At 40.6% G+C, this 16,580-nt stretch overlaps 1 protein-coding gene across 1 annotated transcript; it reads right to left on the bottom strand.

Moving 5' to 3' along the window:
• Positions 1-1,269: 1,269 nt before the first annotated feature.
• LOC112845109 (uncharacterized) lies at positions 1,270-15,810 on the bottom strand. The gene is made up of 5 exons (XM_025904668.1): positions 15,672-15,810; positions 6,269-6,610; positions 5,993-6,091; positions 4,136-4,450; positions 1,270-1,385 (listed from the first exon to the last, which is right to left on the bottom strand). Exons 1-5 carry the CDS (start codon positions 15,706-15,708, stop codon positions 1,270-1,272), a joined length of 909 nt encoding a protein of 302 aa, XP_025760453.1. The 5' UTR covers positions 15,709-15,810.
• Between the last annotated feature and the right edge of the window lie 770 nt (positions 15,811-16,580).

The following is a 16,580-nucleotide window of genomic DNA, read 5'->3' as shown; positions in this document are numbered from 1 at the left end:
TGCTTAGCAACTACTGAGGTAGAAGGTGTTAAAGATAAATATGCAATAAGCGAACAGGAAACATGTGAGGGTGAGCCGGGTGAAACAAAATGTTGTAGATAATGGAAACTTGTCTAACGGGCAGTAATAGTAACTTTTGCATGTTATGTATATGCTTGAAGCCAAAAGAGGCGTAAATTCGGATAGAAAACTTTGAAGTGTGTTTTTTAGCGGAGAGTCAGGCTGACATGGGGATGGTGTGTATTTTACTGGAGTTGTGTTTAATAAAACTAAAAGCGTTGCTCACACACATAAAGAGTATTGAGATTGAATAAAGTTAATATAATGGATAGAGCCCAGAACATGATAATATATAAGTGAAATCAAATGCAATGTATGATTTCACTTTTATTGGGAAAATAATTAGCCAAGAAATGTGTATTGAACTCTCCATATACATTGACACTGCGCAACTATGAGTGGGCCATGGAATCAAGAAACTGTTACATATCTGTATTAAACTAGCCAACATAGACTCACCACAAAATGATGTAGGATGTTGCCCTGCAGCGGGGGCAGAAAAAAATTTGCAAACCAGGGATCTTATGTTGATTCAGGATACAAAGTTTATATAACATGATGCAAACACGTGAATCAGAGACACGTAATGAGAAGAAACTTATTAAAATGTTCCTTACCACTACATGTTTATTGTATGCAATGATATTAACCATGGTTGTGTTGTATACTGTTTATATTTTGCAGGGTACTCCAGACCCCTTGTCTGAACACGGAGGCCAGTCCAGTCCAGCACTTCCTGAGACTGTAGTTGCTAAAACGGGATCGGTAAAAAGACAAAAGCGCGAGGTGTCAGGTAAAGGTGATGAGTGTCTCAGCAGCAATAATGGCATAGAGTTGAATTATGTTAAAGGGTCTACCAGCTCATTCACGTTTGATTTGTGTAACGTCATTAAGTGTACAGGAGCTAATAGTAGTTGGAGAGCGTATGATGTACAGGTCTGCAATCACCCCATGATATGCTTAGGTAAATTTAGTTGATCCAAAGTCTAAGCCGCTCGCAGAAAGTTCTATCACCATTCTGACTGATCAGATGCTAACTTTGAGAGCAGTAGCTCAAAAGCAACAGGAACCAAAAGGGAGAGTACTTCTGACCACAGATTACTCTAGACTGGAGCTTAAGGATTTAATCGAGCGTGTCACTGGTTTCAAGGACAGTAACCTCTGGCTTGATTGGGTGGCTCAAAATGCTAGAGAACAACATGTATCTGATTATGTTGCCTGTGCTTTAGCCAGGCCACGTTTGTCTACAGAGCGACTGGGAGCTCCACTCATGCTGATTAGAAACCAGGTAAAGACTATTCCATAACACAACTCGCGAACTTTAGCTGCCAGACATAAGAGACAGATTTTGGCCAAAAGAGGGACCTAGAGTACACATGTTTATGATCCTCGCCTAAACTCACCGACCTGGGTAGACTCCATAGGAGTGCCTAGGGGAGTTCCAGACGAGTACAAGCTGGTAAATCTGATAGCTGCAGGATTTGAGAGTATATTTCTTTGGGTAACGCCTAATCAAAATTTTGACCGCATTTGGTTCACTAAAACCTGCTGAGACTCTCTAACCTCACCAGGGACGCCATGATGGGGTTGGAAGAACAATTGGGTCCGAGTTTGCTGATGGGAGTGTAAAATCAAATGACCCTTGACGTGAGAGGGGAGGCGTATGCGCCATGTTCGGAGACATGTGCTGCACTTTTATCCCTATTAATACTGCCCCAGATGGCTCAGTAACCTGAGCCCTGGTGGGTCTGAAGATTTTGTCTGAAACAATGCATGAGCACTCAGGTATCGAAAATCCGCTGGCGTCCTGGAGGACATCTGTGTTTGGACAATGGAAAGGTGTGGCTATGTCAGTGATATGTTCATTGGCTGTATTTTTGGGAATGTTGGTCATCGCTGGTTGTTGTATCATTCCTTGTGTAAGAGGACTGTTGGTAAAGGTAATGGGTTGTGAACCCTGGCTGGGTTGAGGGCATCTATAGGATGAACTTAGAACCCATAGAGCCGAGCAGGGAGTGATGCAACACGAAGTGTGGTGACATTCCTGATTGGAATGTCAAAAGAGGGAATTGTGGAATTACATGGATTATTTTACATAACCATCATCTTATCATTGCATTAATTATCATTTCATCAAAGTGTTTATTGAAGCTGCTGGCATTATGTTATAATTTATATTATAGGGGTTATCATAATCAAATATTAACATTTTTATTACAGGGGCAGTTATAACTACTTTAAATTGATTGAGTTAAATATATATGTATCATAACTCATATGCTGAGTATATTGGTACAGTAAAATAGTAGCTGAGCAGAGGCCTGAATGTATTCAGCTTCTTGTGGTATTTGAGTTTGCTTAGTTACAGGTGACGGAAGGATGTCCAGTCCATGGTGACCTCAAAGGCCTTAGATCATCACCATATTCTTAAGAGTATGCCACAAGGAGGAACTTCTGTGTTTGCATTTAATTCTTTAAATACATGAATGTTCTGTACATGCAAATTATGTGCTTGTAAACGCAAGAAGGGGCGTTACAATACCCTGATGTTATAAAAGCAATCTAGAGTGTATTTTGGGTAGAGATGTACAACTGTTTTGCAGTTTACACCTCTCCACGCAGCGTGCATTCATTAAAATCAATTGTTTGAACGACCTCTTCTGGACTATCATTGTTTTGCTCTCATCCTCAATTTCGAACCCGTAACAAGAGCAACAAACTATTTGAACTGATCCAACTTTATTAACACAGACAAAGATTTGTGGATCAGCTGCTGTTTGCTGCTATAGATATAATCCAGCTGATGTGGGAGAACTACATGTGACACTTTGATGCAGCCATGAATCTGACTGATTTCTTTCCATTTTCAAAGGTTGATGCATCAGTTAAAGTCCTTAAAAAGCTCAGAAATTAAGAGAAAGGTTGGTTAAAGCAAAGAGAGGCACTGGCAGCATTTAAGACACTAAACAAGAGAAACAGATCAGAGAACATCAGACTGAATAAGTGGAATAAAGTGAAACAGAGAACTAAAGCTCCCTAAGAATGGAGCTGTCAGAGGAAGAGAGCAGCAAACTGAAAGTCTCTGTTAGCTGCAGAGCTCTGAAACTTCACACAGCTTTGGATGATAACATGGAGAAAGGATATGGAGATTTTCACAGTTCTGCTAGAAATCATCTTCTAGTTATTGTGACTCAGATATGACTGATTATAGATGAGGACTGTGGAATAAGGAATATTTTACTGCTACTTATACTTATTATTGGCATTATCATTGTATTAATGAACATTGCATTAAACCACATAACAAGCATTTGTAATAATACATATAATCAAGAAGCAGGCTTGAGCAAAGGCCTGAATGTATTCAGCAACCTGCTGCACTAGAGCTTGCTTGCCAACAGGTGACAGAAGAAGTTGTCCAGTCCATGGGGACCTCAAAGGCCTGAGATCATCACCATATTTGAAAGAGGATGCCAGAAAGGGGAACTTCTGTGTCTGCATTTATTTCTTAGAATAGATCATTGTCTGTACAAGGGGCAAACAATGTTCTTAAGATGCAAATTATGTGCTTGTAAACGCAAGAGGGGGCGTCATAATACCCTGATGTTATAAAAGCAATCTGAAGTGTATTTTTGGGTGGGGATTTACAACTGATGTGTTGCAGTTTACATCTCCCCACGCGGCGTGTATTCATTAAAATCAATTGTTTGATCGACCTCTTCTGGACCATGATTGTTTTACTCTCGTCCTCAATTTCGGACCCGTAACAGGACCAAAGAAGGTTTTTCTGAGATTTGAACTGACTTAGCTTAGCCTGTGTTTTAGCCACATGCTAAACAAACACATGTTCAGAAACTAGAAGATGTGACCTTTCAGATGAAGTCTCACACATGAACTTTGCTCCTACAGTTCATCTGCTGAAGCTTTTACAGTTGGCTGGAAATCAAATAAAAACCAAAACAGCCACAAACATCAGACATGCTAACACTGTAACATTATTGGATGGAGCCCACTGAGACTGAACCACCATCATGAGTCTGACCTCTGACCTTTGACCTGTATCTACAGCACTGACCTCTGACATTGAGTAGCACTTCTTTTTTCAGCAGGATGTTTCCCTCCCTGCTGTAGGCGGTGCAGGTGTAGGTGTCTCCATCTGTGGGGTATTTCAGGGTCAGACTGAGATCTCCAGGTAAGTTTCTCTTCATCTTCGTTAGGCCTTTATAATCTTGGTGCTGTTCTTCAGGCTGGTCAGAGCCGTTCTGATACACGTGGACCTTGGTGTATGAACCAATTGTCCACTCCACTTTTGCGTCTTTAGGCAGGCAAACTGTGGTTTTGCAGGGCAGCAGGACAGACTCCACCTCTGAATCTGCCTCCACCTTGTAAACTGATATTAGAACAAAGCGCAACATGAGCTGTAGTCAAATTTAATAATGATTTTCTCTGAGCCTCCTTAAAATAAATTTATTTCTGTACAGATTTTGATTCCATAGCTGATCATATTTTACTACAGAAACTAGAACAGACACTGCAGTGGTTTTAATCATTTCTGTCTGATAGATGCCAACTTTTTGGCGTCTTCCTCACTTACAAACGTTATTGAATGAATCCACAGGCTTCAGGGACTAGGACATCACACATGCTTCTCTTAGATGATATAAAAACAATGTATACATTTCAACTTCTAAGAAGATGACACTCAGATACTTTTATTCATGATGAAAGATGACACAAATCAATTAGTTAACCTACAGGCATCTCTTAAAGGCCTAAAGGCCACTGTGTAAATTCCCTGCTAACTCAGCCTCAGGATGTCAAGAGGCAAGAATCAAGCACACCCAAATGAGCGCGTCAGTGGTCATGTGCGCATCACACCGCGGGAGAGTGAGAGATGAAAGGCGCAGCGGCAGAGCGTGGCAGTTGTAACGCAGTTTTGTGTGATTCCGTGTGTGTTAATGAAACTGTAAATGTTATTACCTTTGACAGGTGTGATAACAGTTATAGTTGTTTGTGCATGTTAAAGCTAAAGTTATGCCTTGGTACACTGATATCATGTTAGTAGGTTTATTTAAGTATTTCATTAATTTGCACTAAGTTAATACCAGTGGCCAGAATCTCCTCCAATAATTACATCCCGCGGTTAAAATCCTTCATGTAAATATGTAAAAATTGTGTATGTTTCTGTCCTGTGTCCTGTGTACTGTTTGTTTGTATATGTGTCTTTCTTGCTGCTGTTACACCCAAATTTCCCCTTGTGGGACAATTAAAGGATTATTCTATTCTATTTTATTCTAAATGATTTTTCTGTTTAGTTTAACTGCTGTTAGCTTGCCACATTCTTGCCTTAGTACTAGCCACATAGAAGATATGTGCTATTTAGCCAACTTCTGGTCTTACGGCGACCCCTTGTGGACATTGTAAAATATTGCTGTGTAAAATATTGCTGTGTCTGAGTAGATGAGGTGTTATGATTGTTTCTTAGTTATCTTTGACCCGACTAATTATAGTATTACATGTTTCTGTTTCCAGACAACCATGCTTATAGTCACATATACTGCATCTGCTACAACTATAAGTTCATATCTGGCTGCATCACAGTTGGATTAAACATGGCAGGCTCGTATGTAACCAGTTCTTCTGTGGAGCGTAATTAAAGACAGTGAACTAAACTCCTGGACTGCTGCAGTCTTCCTGACCGAAGACTTAGGCCAGACTTGTATATCCAGCACCTCCTCCAGTGTGTGTGTGTGTGTGTGTGTGTGTGTGTGTGTGTGTGTGTATATATATCTTCTACAGCCATGATGACCTGATTTTTTTCTCCCTAAATTCAGACAAAGCTGAAGTTATTGTTCATGACTTTAAAAAGCCTCAGAAGCATGGTGAATGCTCAACCATCGGCATTATGGGTAGTGTAGTAGGAGACACTCACCTGGCATGAAATAGTGTCGGAAATGAAATAGTAGACCTCCAGAAACCACAAGAAGAACCAGGAGAACCAGGAGAGCTTTGGCCCAGGATGGAAACCGTTCTGTGGAGGAACACAAAGATCAACATGACCTTTGACCCTTTGACTGAATGCCATTATTGGAATAAATAAATAGGCCTACACTTCAGTCAAGGAGCCAACATGGTTATTCTGACAGTGTTAACATAATAAAGTGTTATCTGAGTGATGTCGGATATATCCACAGCAGGTGTTGCTGACCTTTGACCTGCAGCTGTACATCACTCCGGCTCAGTTCACGCCGAAATTCTCTGACGGAGCAGGTGTAGGTGGCGCTGTCAGACAGTTGGAGGTTGGTCAGGTTCAGGCTGAGGTCTCCAGTCTGCAGAGCGTCAGTCTTCATGGATGTTCGGCCGCTGTAACGCTGGTTTTGATCTTTTAGTTCGTCTCCTTCAAGCTGACGCTGGTGGACGGTTGGAGGACTGAGGTCGGAGCGACTCCACACCACTGAGGGATTGTCTAGTAGAGGAGTATTAAACTGACAGTACAGCAAAGTGAACGAGTCCCCCTCATACGACTCCACAGCTGAGGCATGCTGGGAAGCTGAGGACACACAGACAGAGACTCCATGAGTCACTTTGAGGTAAAGATCAAGTTTAGACACATTTACAGAAACCAGGACACAGAACGACAGAAACACTCAACATTTTAACAACTCACAGATAAAAAAGGAAGAGGCAGGAAGTCCAGAGGAAGTGGAGGAAGAGCTGATGTGAGGCTTTAAAAGTGATGAACAAAAGGGCTCCCTGACATCAGGGCTATGTGGGCAGAGACAGCTAAGAAGCTGCTGCTGACTCTGAGTTTAAACGCTGAGATGGATGCAGGTTTGTGAGCAGGAAACAGAAGCAGGGATGGAGGATAAGATCCTCGTGACCACAGACAAGAACATCAAGCATTTCAACATTATTCAGAGAGATGCCAGAGAGCAGCACACGCTCAGGTCACTGCAGAGTTTTACCTGCAGATAAAAATGTTTCCACCAAAGTAAAATCAGCAGGACTGTGATTTTACAGCATTTCTATAAGTGTACTTTCATTTAAGCTTAAATACTTTTGAGTTTGTCAAAGGGCCAAAATAACAGGAACACAAACAGAGTGGTGTAAATTCAGCTCACACAGACTCTTTGTGTTCACTACATGCAGACCAGCTGTGCTCATATGTGCAGTTACAGCTAGAGCAGGGCGATATGGCCAAAAATATTTATCACGATATATATTTGAAAATTTGCGATAACGATATAACTGACGATATAATTGACGCGAGACAAAATACAACTCCACAACTTTACTAGCGCAACAAAAACCCCATTCATGTATTTTCACTTAAACAAGTAGCTGTTTTATGTGCATTAAAGCTATATAAAAATTTAAGCGTGCAAATGAAGTTTAACCAAAAGGCATTTCCAGTAGAAATGGGCTGACATATCCTGAGCATAACCATGTATAATATCCACTGAAGTTAAAAAGAGGTGCTTTGCAACATGAAACCACAGTGTGCCAAATAAAAAAAGTCAAATGCGTATTTTTCAGACCATAAGGTGCACGGGATTATAAGGCACATTAAGAGAAATAAAGCAGTCAGATAAATCAAACTTTAGTCAACTCATTCTTCTTGCTTCCTCCACCTCTGTACCATTGATTCATTAATGCTGTATTCTATCACAGCTGCTCTATTCCCGTGTTGTTGCAGTATATTATTGACTAACCTCGTATTGTGGATGGATTGTCTCAGTTGTTCTCCTGACTGAAGTTTGGTCCGTTTACAGTATCCTGCCATGCGATTGCATTTGTCTCTAACCCTCAAGAACCCTCACGTTAACTTTTATCGAGTGGAAAAAGTGTTAGCGTTGATTCCTCCAGCTTCACTGTTTATGTTATGCTAACATAGCTGTGTCGCTAGCGATCACGTAGCACATCATTATAAACCAGCTAGTCCAACTTCAGTAATCCTACAAACGTCACTGCTGTTTAGTTTCCTGTCTTCATTTATGTTGGAAGTGATAGCAGAGCTGTACGTTTGAATTATTTCAGAAATCTCTCAGTCAGAACATGCTATATCATGCTCAGGTAACTAGCGAAACTAGCGAGCTAACTTCCGCTAACTTCCTGCTAGCTTCTAACTCCGTTAAGTGTAATGAATTCTGTTTTCATGGATGCCTGGATGTTAAACTTCATAGTTACACTTGGTAAAGCAGTAATGCTGATCATTTTATTAAAGATGAAAGAATTTAGACAGTTTTTTTTTAACTCTCAGTGATGCTGCAGTGTTTGTTTGACTTTGGGACCTGAAACAGACGGAGTTTAGGACCCAGATTACTCCAAGATTTACGAGCGCCCCACAAATACAGCAATAACGACGCCCGCTTGCATGTTCTACAAAAAACTGTGCTTTGTTGTGTATCTGACGGACAAACACCAAACCAGTTCCACATCACTGAAGTGGCACCATTTTTACAAACTAATTCTGGTTCATCCGCTTCACTCAACGATCCGCTTTCTCCCTTCTCAATCTCCGTTGCCGCCATGCTTTTTTTTGGCCATGTGCGGATGAAAACAAAGGCACTGCGCATGCGTGTTTTACCCATCTTCTATCGCGATATTTCATTTTCTTATCGTTGCCCAACATTATACCGGTATTACCGTGAACGGTATAATATGGCCCAGCCCTAGTTACAGCTCATTTAGAGGCAGGAATATCCTGCTATGTCCCTGTTAGGACCTGCTTCTGACTGCTCACCACTCAAACAGCTTCATGACATTAGCAGTAAGAGCAGATGTGGATCCACAGCAAACATGTATGTTGGTCAGAATCAATGAAAGAAGCTCAGAAAGCTCTTCAGTGAAACCAGTGTTAGATATGAAACACACAGCACAGCTTGCTGGGTAATTACAAGGACTCCCATCAGGCACAGGGAGGCACGTCCCCCTAACTACTCATGCTGATTAACACAACACACACATGTCACATGCACTTCTCTCCACAACCACTAGATGTCTCCACACTCTGTGCTGACTCCAGTGAATGATCAGAGCTGCTGAGCCTGTTTGCAGACAGAGGAGGAGCTCCTGGTGATCCGTGTGGGACTAAAAAGCTCTGATAACATCCATCCAGCAGCTGATAACAGGGACATTTGGTGCCATGTCAGAGCTGCACAGTCAATCATCAGTTTGGCTCTTTAGTTTGAAGAGTTCAAAGCAGCAGCAGAGAATCTAAAGTGTGTCGCACAGCACCAAGTTTCCTTTGGTCACATATGTGAGTCAGAGCTTCAGCTACACAACAACAACACACACACAGCTGATTGTAACACGAGCTCATCTGAAAGCCACCAAGAAGAATCCAGAGATTTGAAAGTTGCTGCTTTGGATTGTTAGTTTGATCTGAATCAGAATCCAGTGTTTGATGGAAATCTCCTCCTGCTGCACTTCAACACATTAAAGAGAGAGAGAGATGAAAGAAAAGCTGATGATGAGAGCAGAGAGAGGAAGGTGTACTTACTGTGCAGGAGGATCACAAACACCACAAACATCTTCATGTTCCTGTCAAACTCAGAGACTCTTTAAAAGCCCTTCAGGACATCAGCTCACAGCAGCTCTCACTTTCCTCTGCTGATCATCTACTGACACTCTCACACTGCTCACACTGTCACAGCTCAGAGTTCAGCTTCACACTTTGTTAAAGCACATTTGTGGAATGAAGTCCGGCCGGCCACAGATCACTTCTGAGGAAAGAGGAGGACGTCGGCTTTCCTCCTAGTTTCACGCCCGAGCGCTCTGGTTGGAGGCGGCTGCTGCGGCCTCACCCTGACACGCACAAAGCTCCGCCTTCAGTCCTGACACTGAAACATCCACTGTAGCTACAATGATGCAGATGTGACCCTCAGCAGCTGGATTTCCTCTCCATAGATGTGTTTCCATGCAGATCATGGACATAAAGCAGCTCCAGGATGAAGAGTGTGAAAGAACTTCTTCCACTACAGTATTCATTACAGCACTGTGGCACTCCACAAACCCTCACACTGTCTCAATCCCTGTTTCCAGTTTGACTGAGAGAAGGCCTGAAGCTCAGCCAATCACAGGACAGCAAGTGATCAGCTGACACAGTGATTTGAAGCTGTCAGGGTGAGGCTGCTTCATGCAGGTGTGAAACTATGAGGAAGCTGAACGCCTCTTCTTTCCTCAGAAGTGATCTGTGGCAGTCTGCCATCATGTTTGGCTGCACACACTGAATGTGACTCACTGAAAGTAAATGGTAACTGGCCTGTATTTGTATAGCGCTTTTCTAGTCCCTAAGGACCCCAAAGCGCTTCACACAACCAGTCATCCACACATTCACACACTGGTGATGGTAAGCTACGTTGTAGCCACAGCCACCCTGGGGCGCACTGACAGAGGTGAGGCTGCCGGACACTGGCGCCACCGGGCCCTCTGACCACCACCAGTAGGCAACGGGTGAAGTGTCTTGCCCAAGGACACAACGACCGAGACTGTCCAAGCCGAGGCTCGAACCGGCAACCTTCCGATTACAAGGCGAACTCCCAACTCTTGAGCCACGATCGCCCCGAAATTAAAAGTAAGTAGATAAAGTGTTTACATTTGGAATAGAGTGGCTTGACCAGTTAAGCTAATATACAATAAAGCTGACAACATGATGCACTGAATTTACTGTGGGGAGTGTGGAAAGACCATGGTCAGCAATGCTGTATTTGTGACTGCTGCTAATATGTTTCATATTGAAACACTGAAAAAGCTCCGTGTATCCAGAAAACACATCATATGCTGTGATAAATGCACTGCCCAAGTGTCCCCTCTCCCCCACAGCAGGCAGCAGCAAACAGGTCATCAGAGGAGGCCGATGTGATGATGAAATTTAACATTGTCTACAATATTACCCAAGAGTGCCACTTTAAGCACAAATAAAGAACTTTGTGTTGGCAAGATTGTTAGTTAATCATTTACAAATCAATATTGTCTGTATGGACAGCAATTTTTTTTAAAAAGTGAACATGTAAAGCTGCGATGTTAATTGATGTGATTGAAAACTCTGAGTGTGCCTAAGAACAAAAGTTAGTGTAGAGCCGTGTAATTAATTTACATAATGTGAGTAATAAAAAAGTTCTCCTCTTCTCCACAGTTGGGCAGTAAGTACTTAAGTACAATGTTAAGGTATCTGTACTTTACCTGAGTAGGTTTTTTTCTAACCACTTTTTACTCCCTACAATTTTAAACACATATGTGAACTTTCTACTTCTTACATGTGCTTTGATTTTCCCAAGTGCATCATTACTGCTTTTGTTATAATAGTAGTCATATTTTATTAGACATTTATTAGGAGTTTTTATTTTGAGATATTACAATCAGAACAGAAAAGAAAAAGAAGAAAGAAATTGGTGAGGAAGTTTACAGAAGGAGAGGGAGAGAAACATAGAGATGGAGAGAGAAAAAAACACTGAGAATCTGCTCCAAACCTGCCTAAAAAACAAAAATCCCAAACAGGGGCCTGACAGAGCCAGGGGGCCAGGCCTCACCAAGCAGCCATTAGCCAGCACACACCCAAGCACCAAGAACCACCAACTCACCGGATGATGGGGGCACCAGCCACCAACAGAGTGTGTTGGGGGAAAATAGTGTCTGTTTTGATAGTTTATTAGAGATTTCCATCATGAATTCATTGTGGAAACTGAGCACAAGTTAAAAGACCAAACACAACTAAATGACATGTGTTTATCATACAAATATAAAAGGGTGTTATAATAATATGTGGCTTACACGCCTGTTAAAACCTGCCTGGTGACAGATGACACTGACAGTAATCTGTGCTTTGATTCAACCTGAGAGCTGCTGATGATTGAACTGCAGATTTAATGCAGGAATATTTCCTGTTTGAACTCTTCAGGGACCCGTGTATTTCCTGAGCAAACACTCTTCTCCTCATGCTGCTGCTGTGCTGTCAGCTTTAAAATGCAACAATAAATATTTCTGTTGATTTGCACAGAAAGCTTTTAAAAAGCAACAGAACAATAAAAGCAGCAGCAGCTCTGACTGTGTTCATACCAACTTAAATATGTCAAAGTCAGGTTTCTGTTTAAAACAGATCACTGAATATTTGAGTTACAAATACACAGATTTAACTACATTAACTTAACTGTGGTATAAAAACTGGATTTATTGACTGCTATGTACCAAACATAGAGCTCAGTTTAACAAACAGAGTAGAAAGGTCTGTATAAGAATGAAGCTGCTGATGCAGGACTGTACACATGTTCCTGTTTAGAGGCAAAGTCTCCCTCTACAATGTAGCAACGGGAAATAGAAATATAGTTTTATTTTCCTTCTTCTGGTTCAAGCTGAATACAATTAGAATAAAAGAGTTAGACTAAAGTTTGTACTCACATATACTGATATGATTTTATCATTATGTTAATACAGCACAAGGTTCAGTTAGCTTTGCACAAAAGTAGAAACATTGTTCAAATTTCCTGCTCTGACTTGGCCTCAGGATGTCTAGAAGCAAGAATCAAGCGCACCCAAAGGAAACAAGCGCACCAGTGGTGACGTGCTCAGCACACAGAGTGGGAATGACTGAAGGAGCTGCTGTAACGCAGCTATAATGCAGTTTTGTGTGACTGAGTGAGTTGATGAATCTGTAAGTGTTCTTACTTTGTCAGATTCATTAACATGATACTGATTATAATCTGGCTGTAATCTCCTGCAATGACTACAATCAGCGGGATGAGGAATAAAGGACTTTTCTATGGTTTCCTTTAACTGTTGCTAGCTTGCCATATTTATGCCTCACTATTAGCAACTTGTAACACATGCGCTATTTAGCCAATTTGGGTCTGCAGTGACCCCTTGTGGACATTGTGAGATATTGCTTGTGTTGAGTAGATGATGTGTTGTGATTGTTTTCCTAGTTATCTATGACTCTACTAATTATAAAATTGCCCATTTCTGTTTCCAGAAAACCATGTTTATAGTCACACGTGCTGTTTACTATAAAACAAGAAGTTCAAGTTTGGCTGCACCGAATTCAGATTAAGCCTCACAAACATTTTCATGTGAACAATTCTTTTGTGGGACTTAATTAAAGACAATTAACAAACTCCTGGACTGCTGCAGTCTCTCTGACAGAAGACTTAGACCAGACTTGTGTCCCCAGTATAAATATATTTTACAAACACCCTTCAAAGAGCTACTTTTTACTTTCTTATTTTAAGTACATTTCAGAACCTGTACTTTTTTACTTTTACTTGAGTAAAGAAGTTGAATCAGTACTTTTACTTTTACTGAAGTATTTTTAATAGTATTATTTGTAGTTGTACTTAAGTACTGAATGTCTGTACTTTGCCAACTCTCCTCATGTCCTGATGTGTTTACCTGTCCAAGCTGCACAGGTGAGTCTGACTCTGTGAGCTCAGCAGGATTCAGCCTGAAGCCTCTGCAGTGAGACAGCACCCTGACCCTCACACTCAGCTTTTTATTCTGCTTCGTATTACACTGAATGGTCTGTGTTTGATATGTGACTCACTTATATATTTCTTATTGTTTTAATCCACAGCTCAGACTGCTCTTTTAAATTAAACCAATCGTTTCCTCCTCTTGCTGTCAGTGTGGTTACTGAACATGAACTCTGATCTCTGAGTGAGAGCAGCACAGACTGAATACCAGGATAACAAACTGACATACTGTTTAGTTTTGTTTTGAAATGTATTATTATTATTATTATTATTATTATCATTATTATTAGGGCTGTCAGCGTTAACTTGCTAACACAAATTAGCTACTCAGAAAAGACCAAAGCAGACCCCTGGACGGGGCTCAGCCAGCAGACACAGTGCAGAATGGACAAACTTTGGACAAACTGCCCAAAAATGCATTGACAGAGACATTTCAGGGATTTTGAGTCAGTCTGCGCTCCTGATGGGTTAATTGTAAATCGCGTTAGTTGTCATGATGGTGTTAACGCGTTGACGCTGACGGCCATAATTATTATTATATTCTTTTTTTTTTTGCCTGTCCTGCCCGGCAGTGTAGCTGCACAGGACAAGACGAGAATGAGAATTATTGTCTGAAGGCCAAAAAAATGCCCAACAGAATTATTTTCCCAAGTGCATCATTACTGCTTTTGCTATAATGGCAGTCATATTTTATTAGAAATTTATTAGGATTTTTTATTTTGAGTTATTACAATCAGAACAGAAAAGACCGTCTGAAGAAAAAGAAATTGGTGAGGACGTTTACAGAAGGAGAGGGAGAGAAAAATAGAGATGGAGAGAGAAAAAAACACTGAGAATCTGCTCCAAACCTGCCTAAAACACACACACACACACACACACACACACACACACACACACAAACCAACAACAGAGAAACCATTGCAACAACCAAGATATGTACAAGTACCAGTAAATGATAATATTAATTGTTACTGAGCAGCACACAGGACTACATGATATGTTTAGAGGCAGCAGCCAACCAAGATAGTGTGTGTGAGCTTGTGTTCACAAGGTTTCATCATGTAACTGTCTAATAGTGCGTATGTGGAGCCATAGCCCTATTAACTATTAATCAGCATCATTTTGTATTTCTTTTGGAAAATCAGACAAACACAAAAACATTATTATATTTTGAAAAATACTGACAGCCACCAGTGCTCCCCTCAGCCTCCCAGTAGATGCACCTGTGGTATAAATGTTTAAATCCTGCATCACTTTGTTCTTGTGTATTGTTCACAGATACTCCTCTCATGAGTGTAAAGAGTAACTTGATTATTTAAAATTCTCTAATGCACCAAAGGCTAAATAGATCATATATAGTTATCCATGTGTAAATAATTGTTGAGAATACATTTTTAAAACTCAAATAAAGCTGGGACTCAAACAGCAGAACATTGTTTCTACCACATTTGTCTTTTTTAATTCCTTAAATATAATGCTATCTTTAAAAAAATATTCATTGTTAATAAGAACTGAAGATGCTTCTCGGATGAGAGGTGAAAAGTCTTCAAGGAAACTTAAAGAAGTCCAGAGTTTTTCTTTCCAAGCTACTTAGACTACGATGACTGAGAACCTTCACAGACATTTCTTATTATTATTATTTGCTTTCGTTCATGTATTTATGCCTTTCACTGTTGTTATATAATTGTTCACCTGGTTTATTAAGTTGTATTTGACATTTCTGTTCAGCCTGGAGCTTACAGACAGATTTACATTTCCAAATATCACTGTGTTTATTTCCGGTTTGTTGTCACCGTTGATCAGGTGCACCTGTGCTGTGTTTAGTGCGGAGAAACGGAGCTCAGAGGGCTGAATGAGCTCGGCTCAGACCGGAAACAGCGTAGACACGAGGCTACTTTAGCATGGTTAGCTAGCTCTGCCATACCGGAAGTGTCCAATCTGTGACTACAAAGTCCACAGTCGGTTAGTCTGGTCTGTTTCTAACCTTCCCTTATACTTTTACTATTAAAGCCTCATCATTAAATCTATATTTCCAACACTGTGTGAATTTCCATGACGTCAGAGGCGCGAGCTGCACCTGAGTGTAACACTTCCGGTCACAGAGGACTGTCTGCGGAGCTGCTGCAGGTTAAACAGAGACTTTCTTACCGTTCATGAGGAGCAGGAACACCACCAGCGTCTTCATCCTCCTTTAAAAACAACTCAAACCGACACAAAGTCCCGTTAAATCCTCTGCTGACCCAACGAACCCACACCTGGACACACCTGCAGCTCCCAAACACGCCCACGGACAAAGTTTACTTTCTGTTTAACAGGAAGTCTCCGTGTGTGGCAGATATCAGATAATAAAATGTGTGTGAAGTATATTTAAATAAAACGTATAAATGTGGCACATGAACACAAACAGCTGGATCATTGTGGTCTGACAGGCCTGTTAAAGAAAGTCTGAGGCTCAGTAATGTTTGTGGGAATAGTTCATGGAGCTGTGGATCACCTTCATGCAGGAAGTGAACTTTGTTATGGTGAAATTATAAAAGTGTTTCTATTTAAAATATGTTTTATAAAAATAAAACATTATTATAATTATTACATTATAATTTAAATCTTCAGCCTTTATAGTGATGAGAGAGTTAAACTGAACGCATCCTGTTAAAATCTGATTCATGAGGCAGTAATAAGATCTGCCACAGATTAATAACATGATGTGAGTTATGGAAGAGCCTTATTAAATTAAGAGTAATATAATGAATTTTCATTAATTTCCACTTAAGTCATAGTCACAGTAATACGGGATCAAACATAACCCAATATAAATGTGATTTATGATATAAATGCTCATGTATTGATGAGAAAAGAAGTCAAATGTGACATTTTCACATTTCTTTTTAATTGTCTGTGTTGAATCCTTCAAAATTTACTCTGCTAAACATTTAAGTAGTAACAATGGGAGATGTTGACATCAGTGGGAATCTGTTTTGGTATTTTTTATTTTATTTACTTTTACTGTTTAATCAGTAAAAACATAATAAAAACTATGAAATTGTAGTCATGCTTTTT

The sequence above is a fragment of the Oreochromis niloticus genome, unplaced genomic scaffold, assembly GCF_001858045.2.
Source record: "Oreochromis niloticus isolate F11D_XX unplaced genomic scaffold, O_niloticus_UMD_NMBU tig00003179_pilon, whole genome shotgun sequence".
NCBI lineage: Eukaryota > Metazoa > Chordata > Actinopteri > Cichliformes > Cichlidae > Oreochromis > Oreochromis niloticus.
The sequence above is the reverse complement of the archived record's forward strand: the minus strand, read 5'-3'. Positions and strand labels throughout refer to the sequence as shown.

Bases quoted from the DNA above. Each gene is read 5' to 3' on its own strand.
- LOC112845109 (XM_025904668.1), bottom strand. From the start codon at position 15,708: ATGAAGACGCTGGTGGTGTTCCTGCTCCTCATGAACG. The intron at 6,092-6,268 runs GTCAGCAACACC...GTTCCTCCACAG, and splicing joins TGTACAGCTGCAGGTCAAAG to AACGGTTTCCATCCTGGGCC. The intron at 1,386-4,135 runs GTCAGTGCTGTA...TATGTCTGGCAG, and splicing joins AGTGCTACTCAATGTCAGAG to CTAAAGTTCGCGAGTTGTGT.